This window comes from Benincasa hispida, unplaced genomic scaffold (genome assembly GCF_027475165.1).
Source record: "Benincasa hispida cultivar pf3 unplaced genomic scaffold, pf3_genome.v1.1 HicScf597, whole genome shotgun sequence".
Classification (NCBI taxonomy): domain Eukaryota; kingdom Viridiplantae; phylum Streptophyta; class Magnoliopsida; order Cucurbitales; family Cucurbitaceae; genus Benincasa; species Benincasa hispida.
The window spans coordinates 10,168-17,942 of NW_028326709.1; the positions used below are offsets into that span (position 1 = coordinate 10,168).

The following is a 7,775-nucleotide window of genomic DNA, read 5'->3' on the forward strand; positions in this document are numbered from 1 at the left end:
ACCAATCCCAACAATATCATTACTACGAGGCCCCTCATTATTGTCACCATCACGAGGTCCCTTATTATTATTACTATCCTGAACAAATCAAACGAACTATTCTGTTAAGGGAGGTAATCGATCGTTTAAGAATATGTAAACGATCGTTTAGAAAATCTAAACAATTTTCTAGAAAATCTAAACGGTCATCTAGAAAATCTAAACGATCATCTACAATACCTAAACAATCGTCTAAAAAATCTAAATGATCATTTAAAACTATTTAACTTATCAACTAGAAATGCATACCTCATTCAGACGATGGACCATCATCTTTATTTCGTTCAATTGTTGGCCCACTAGATGATGTTGGACAGTAAATGTATCTACCATTTGACGAACATGGTAGTCAAGGTTACTAAATCTTTGCGAACTGCTTTAATTTCCTCCCTAAGAATCTTGTATGATTTGGAATGATGATGCCTTGAGGACTTATGTTGCCTACGTGAGTCTAACTCTATCGGGTTAGCTTGAACCGGCATATGTGGTTCTAGCTCTATACCTTGCACGTTTTCAAAGCTTTCTACATGGGGTTCATGCTCTTCGTGCCCCCCAAAGGACTCTGATTGAGTGTTCAACCCCTTTAATCCTTCTTGCTCCAACAACAGAAACCACATTAAGTCCTTCCAGTCGATCCTCCTTATACCTTATCTCCTTTACGCTAGGTACAAGTCTCGACACAACAATAGTCTAAATATAAACAAATGCGCAAGTCAGAATGCATGAAACTATAAACAAATGAGCAAGCTAGGAATGATGGGTTACTTACTTTTTTTTTATGGAAAACTTTATTGCTCAATGATTTATAAGATGGAGCACGAGAACAAGTCCATCTAATAATTCTAGGAATTTCATGTTTGCTAACTTGGTGGCTATGAACTTACTTGACGTGGATAAAATTTTGAAAGCCCAAACCTACGATATGGAAACTTTGTTACACGTATATAACACACAGGTTCAATGTATATTAAAGTGAAACAGAAACAAAAGTACATATCGGGAAAGCAAGTACGAATCCCTTTATACAGTAATGTGAGGCATGATGATCACCTTTTGCTTTTTTTGAATCATATGCCTCCTTCTTCCCGCGCATAATAGTCTTCATGCTATTCAATGTACGTCGGTAAAAGAGAGATGACCAGTCATAATGTATGAAATACGTCATGGCCATCAACAATCTTAAATATATTCACATCGAATTGGGTTTTTTTGTCTTTCCCAATCATCACCGTTTCAATAAATAGTGTCAATGCAACCATGACAGCATCTTCGTCATTAGTAAAATTGAAGTTCTTGAATTCGATCTCCACATCCTTGCAAGAACTATCCTTTCCATTTGGGTCTTTTGGTCCAAGAATGAGTTCTCATAGCCTTTCACTGCTTGTTTCTCTTTCTACTATTTCCCTGGTCGGCCACAACCCAACTATCAAGTTAAAATCCTCTTGGGAGAATGTTACATTCTTCCCTAAAATGTTGTATGATATAACGTCTGGGTTCGCATATGCTACCTCCCTTAACAGAAAGTGGTGCAAAAGTTGTCCATTAAAAATAATATCTATATCCAACAATGGACCAAAGGTCGTTTTCCTATACAGTCTCATTTGTTTTTCTGTCAACTTATTCTTAATCATAGGAACAATTTTGTGGACTTGGCAAGCAACTATTGCAGGGAAATATTTCTCAACAAGGTCGGTCATCTTAATAATCTGACAATCGTGTACATTACAAGAATTAGTAAATAATTGTCATCTTACTAGTCTGACAATCGTATACATTACAAACAAATCTAAATGATTGTCTAGAAAATTTAAACGATCATCTAAAAAATCTAAACGACCGTCTAGAAAACCTAAACGATCACATAACAAGAACTAAATGATTGCATAATGAAAACTAAACGACCACATAAAATATATCTAAACAATCGCATGATATAAACCTAAACGATCACATAATAAATATCTAAATGATCGTGTAACAATTAGCTAAACGATCACACGATATAAACCCTAAATATCTAAACGATCGCACGTAACAATTAGCTAAACGATCACACAATAAATATCTAAACGCACGCTTAGTATTCTCTATCTGATCGCTTAATATTCTCTCAACGATCGGTTACGAACGAATACGTGATTAAATCCTAAAAGATAGTCAAACCTCGAATATCAACATGCATTCTTCAAGGAGAAGAGTCTCATACCTTTCAGATCACGACGACGGTGGCAATGAAATTCAAAGAGAAACATTGGAGGAGTTCTCGACTGAAGTTCGGAGAGAAAACGGGAGCAAATTTGAGAGAAAATTCTTCGAAGATAAATACTTCGAGAAGGAAATGAAAGAAATAAAGTGAAGGGACTATCGTTGTAAAGTATTCATAGAGGCGCACAAACGGTCTGAAGGATTTTTAAAACTGTGGGTAATTTTGGAATTTCGCATGGGCAAAAGGTCAGTGGTAGAAAAGTTTTTAGGAAGAGGTCATTGGTAGAAAAGTTTTCGGTTTTAAGGTCATTTTGTGAAATTTCCCCTGAGAGGAGGGTCTCCATAAAGAGGGAGAAAGAGATGAAAGAAAATGTGAGATTTAGGGCTTTTGGGTTTTTTGTTTTTTTTGTTTTTTTTTTTTTTTTTTTTTTTTTTTTTGTTTTTTTGTTTTCTTTTTCTTTTTAAGATAATAGATAGGAGGAAAATGAAAATATGAAAAGGAGGGGAAGGAGGGAAATGAACCGAGGGGTTTAACTTTCTTTACATTTTATTTATTTTATTTTTAAAAAATATTTTTCTTTAATAACACTTAAAAATCGTCATAGATCCACAACACTTAAAAAGTGTCATAAACTTTTAAAAATTTGAACATTTCCCTTTTTTTCCTGCCAAAAAAATGCGTTTTTTCATATTTATGACACTTTTTTCTTCTCTCATCTCAATTTGGTTATAGAGATGTGTCATGGTAGTTCATTTTTGTTGTAATGTGAGATAGACAAACAGAGAAAATAAAAATGTAAAGATTAGAGAATCGAAACAGAGACTAAACTTCATACGTGGTCATTTAGAGTGCCATATAATATATTCATGGCATCAAATAAATATTTTTTTCCTCACATATTTATATGCAACATGTATGTAAAAAGTTCTATAAATAATTTGGAATTTGTTGTGTGTGGTCTTATTTTGATAAAGATCATCTTCCAGCTAGTTGGGTATCTCATCAAGTTATGAAGGCCCATTAAAGTTAAAAGAAGAGAAAATTTGGGTCTACAACAAAATGGGCTTTTTATTGGGATTCTTCCAAAAGTACTTGAATTACATACAGAAATTTGGGGAAATGCATGGACTTGGGAAAATTATATTTTTTTTAAAGTACATAAACAAAGTATAGCACAAATAATAAATAATAAAGAAAAAGAAGTGAAAAATACAAATTATTTTCCCCATATAAAAGGATATAAAATTATTACAATGTTATCGATGCTTGGGTCCGGTGCCTATATAGCCTGTGTAAGTCCACCAAAAAGTTTTAGCGTCCTTAATTTCGTCTAATAAGGTATATATAATAGCCTGCATGAAGGTTCTTAAGTATTAATTGCCTTATTTAAATATTATGATACAAAGAGGATAAAGAAGAGGCTAATATTGACGACGATACTCAATTTATATACTACTTTGGTTCTTATACTTTTGATATTGAATCATTTTAGTTCTTGACACTTTGATATCTATGTTTTTAAAAATTTACCATTATGATCTCTTCGTTTTTATTTTTGTGGTAGAAAAATTGTTACTTTTTTAAAAGTATTAGGATGAAAAATGGATGTTTCGTAAATATATGAGATCAAAATTAGAATTGAAACGAAAGTATTGAAACCAAATAGTATCGAAATGTAAATACTTTTATCCTTTAATGTTCATCTCTAACTTTGTATTTTTAACTATGAGTCATTTCGGTTAATTCCTATATTTTCAACTTTGATCCATATATACTTTTGAAATGTCTATATTAATCTCTTTTTAGTCCCTTAATTTTTAAAATGTTACAATTTCTAGTTCTTACATTATGACTCTAATTTCAATTTAGTCATTGGATTTCAAACTGTTACAATTTTACCGTTCATATTTGAATTTTGTTTTATTTTGATATCTAGGTTTCAAGAATTATACATTTAACTTCAATTTTTTTTTACTAAATATTCATTTTTTAGTGTTAATTAAGGAAAAATTTTCGTAGATAGAAAAAATGTCAAACTATTTATAGAAATAGCAAAAAAAAAAAAACATTATAGACATTGATGGACTTCTATCAACCTTTATCAAAGAAGATTAAAATTTTACTATTTTGTTTAAATAATTTTCCTTATTTTTCTATTTTTAAAAATCCCATGTTAATTAATGTCTATTTAGTAATTTTAAAAAATTAAAAGAACTATAATTAATTAAGTTCAAAATATTTTCATTACTATTAAAATTAATTTTAAAATTTCATTTTATAATTGTTTCAAATTAATTAATAGACATTAACGTAAAAGACTGAAGTGAGTATTATAAAAAATCGATGTTAAAAAGTACAAATCTCAAAATCTAAGGACCAAATTGAAATAGAACACAAATACTTTTTTTAAAAAAATTTAGAGGCAATTAAAATCAAGCTCAAAACTTAAGAACTTAAAGTGTAGGTTCCGTTTGGTAACCAATTCGTTTTTTGTTTTTGGTTTTTGAAAATTAAACTTTTTTTTTTTCATTTTCTTACCTTGGTTTGTACCAATTTTAAGTAGAATAGTTGTATCCTTAGCCAAATTCCAAAAACAAAAACAAGTTACGGCCCCATTTGGTAATCCTTTCGTTTTTTGTCTTTGTTTTTTGAAAATTAAGTTTATTTCCTCCTCGTTTCTTACAATGATTTGATCTTTCTTAAGTATAATGGTTAAATTTTTAACCAAATTCCAAAAACAAAAATAAATTTTTAAAAACTACTTTTTTTAATTTTTAAAGTTTAGCTTGATTTTTTAAACCATTGGTAAAAAGTAGATAACAAATAAAGATATTTAAAAGTAGAAATAGTGTCAATAGATTTAATTTTGAAAAATAAAAAAAAAAAACCTAAATAATTACCAAACATTACTTTTTTTTTTTTTTTTAGTTTTCAAATTTAACTTGATTTTTGAAAATGTTGGTAAAAAGTAGATATGAAAGTAAGAGATTTAGAAGTTAAAAGATTGTTTATAGACTTAATTTTTAAAAATAAAAAATAAAGAAATCCTGGATGAAATAATTATCAAATAGAGCTGTAGTGAAATCTTCGATGAAATGGAAACTATAGGCAAAATTTAAGGGGAAAATGTATTTAAAATTTAAAACAAAAACCAAAAATGATTAATATACAACCAAAGAGCTTACTCGGTAGAGAGAAGGCCTTGCATCACTTGGCTTGTCGGGTATCAGTTCTATCTCGTTCAATTTTTTAATAGCATCATCCAAGCTTTCATTTGTTCCCTATATTCATATCAAATATAAATACAAAATAACAAAAACAAATTATCATTTTACATATTTTCCTTCCAACTCTTTCCAAAAAAAATAAATAAATAATAACATGTGAGATTTATAACTCTATCAATTATTACTCTTAAATTTGTAATGTAAATCGAATTCAATAATTTATAAAATATATATTTTGGAGTGATTTTTGAAATGGTTAAAACCATTTTTCTCATGTTTAGAATCATTTCAAAACACGCATTTAATTACGATTTAATATTTAATTTTATATTTTAAATATAATTTTCATATCATCAAAATTGATTATGAATTATTTAAAATATTGTTTCGGAGTGAATGTTAAAATGATCAAGATGATTTTAACCATTTCAAAATCACTGAAAAACATATTAAGATAATTTTAAAGTAGTCAAAATCACTTTGTCAGTTTCAAAATTACTTCAAAATATATTTATAATCATTTCAACATTAATTTTGATGATATGAAATTTACATTTAAAAGTGTAAAATTTAATATTAAAATGACTAAAGACATGTTCGACTCGGGACATGTTTGGGAGTGATTGTAAAATAATTAAAATCACTTTTTTCATTTTCATAATCATTATGAAACATGGTTTAAATTCTCCAAAATTAATTTTGATTGATTAAAAAACCTATTTTAAAGTGATTTTAAAAATGACAAAAGTAATTTTTAACCATGTTAAAATCACTCCCAAACATGCACTAAGATTATTTTTAAAATCATTTATGCATCAATTCTTACACCTTATAACCTCCTCTAAAGGTCGTATTAACAAAATAGACTATTAGATTTTAAGTACGAAAAGAATGGATTAATCTTAACTGAGAGTCTAAATTAATTTTCTTACGAAGGTCGTTAAACAATAAAATTTTAAATCTCCCACACGAGATGTCTATTCAAACAAAACGTTAAGAAGAGCACAAATCGATAAACTACGTACGAAAGTTTATGATTTAAATTAATATAATTACTAGTTTAGAATTTTAATTAATACAACCTTTTTCTAAATATATATAGATTAAAAATTCGAGCTTGTGTTATGTAAATATAAAGATGGATTGAATGTGAAAAATAGTAAATACCAAGTGGATGAGAACTTGTATGAAGGCCAAAGTAGCATCATATCTAATCTGCCCATTGCGATTTTTCTGATATTTTTGGTACAAATCCCTCATTATCTTCTCTGCCTGAACAGGATTTTGAGCTAACAATGCTTGTAAAGCTCTTTTCTGCCCAAAAAAAACACACAAAAAAACGTCATAAATATACTTCAACTAATTAAAACATAATTATTTTCGATTAAGAAGTCGAAAATTTTGGATCTTTACTCTACATCTTAATTATCATATCGGAAAATGTAATTATTTTTTTCTATATTTGAATGGTACTATACGTAAGACGAGTTAAAAAGATGACAAAATGATTATGAAACAGAAGCTTAACTATTATGATATGAAACTAAGCATAGAAGGAAATGACCTTTTCGCCTGTTATATCTTTTGTATGCGGTTCAACAGCGTTATCAAAAGAGAAGCAGAAGAGCGACTGCAAGGCCATTTTGGCATTTGGAGAAGGAAAGTTGCCACCGCCCTTCGAGGTAGACGATGGTGGGACGACTTTAAAGCAGTGTATATCAATGTCAATGCCATTATTATTCTTGTTACACCTTCTATATTTATTGTAATTCTCGTTTGATTTCTCAACCAAGAGATGAATCGAAGACAAATTGTAGCGGAAGGACAATGGAAGTCGTCTCGTAAGCAAAGCGGTGGTCGGGAGACGTGGTGGTGCTGGGGAGAATCCACGGCGGAGGAAGGTGGTTGAGTCCATGATTGAAATGAATTTTATTTATTTTTTGTGTTGAAATATGGAGGGGAAAAGGGAAGGGGTTTTAAACGAAGGGGAAAAAGTAGAGAATAATGAAATAGGTGGAAAGAGGTTTATTTGCTTTGGGAAGAAGAGTAAAGTTTGGTGTGCTATAGTTTGCAAGGCATCATGATTCTTAAATTCAACACGTGAAAGTCCCACCCATTTCTCTTTTTTCTTCCATAATTTTTTTTAATTTTTACTTTTCTCATTTCAGAAATTTTAGTTTCTATACTTTTAATTAATCTTAATTATTTTTTAATTAATAAATAATAATAACACTAATTGGAAATAGTAAATTTATGATTTATTAAAATGATATTTTAATCTAATTTATAACAAGAGCATTACT

At 29.2% G+C, this 7,775-nt stretch overlaps 1 protein-coding gene across 1 annotated transcript; it reads right to left on the minus strand.

The window, feature by feature from the left end:
- Positions 1 to 3,287: 3,287 nt before the first annotated feature.
- Positions 3,288 to 7,532, minus strand: LOC150030083 (uncharacterized). The gene is made up of 4 exons (XM_090310083.1): positions 7,037 to 7,532; positions 6,640 to 6,786; positions 5,431 to 5,526; positions 3,288 to 3,597 (listed from the first exon to the last, which is right to left on the minus strand). The coding sequence occupies exons 1-4, from the start codon at positions 7,385 to 7,387 to the stop codon at positions 3,502 to 3,504; spliced, it is 690 nt and encodes a 229-aa protein (XP_090166209.1). The 5' UTR covers positions 7,388 to 7,532; the 3' UTR covers positions 3,288 to 3,501.
- Between the last annotated feature and the right edge of the window lie 243 nt (positions 7,533 to 7,775).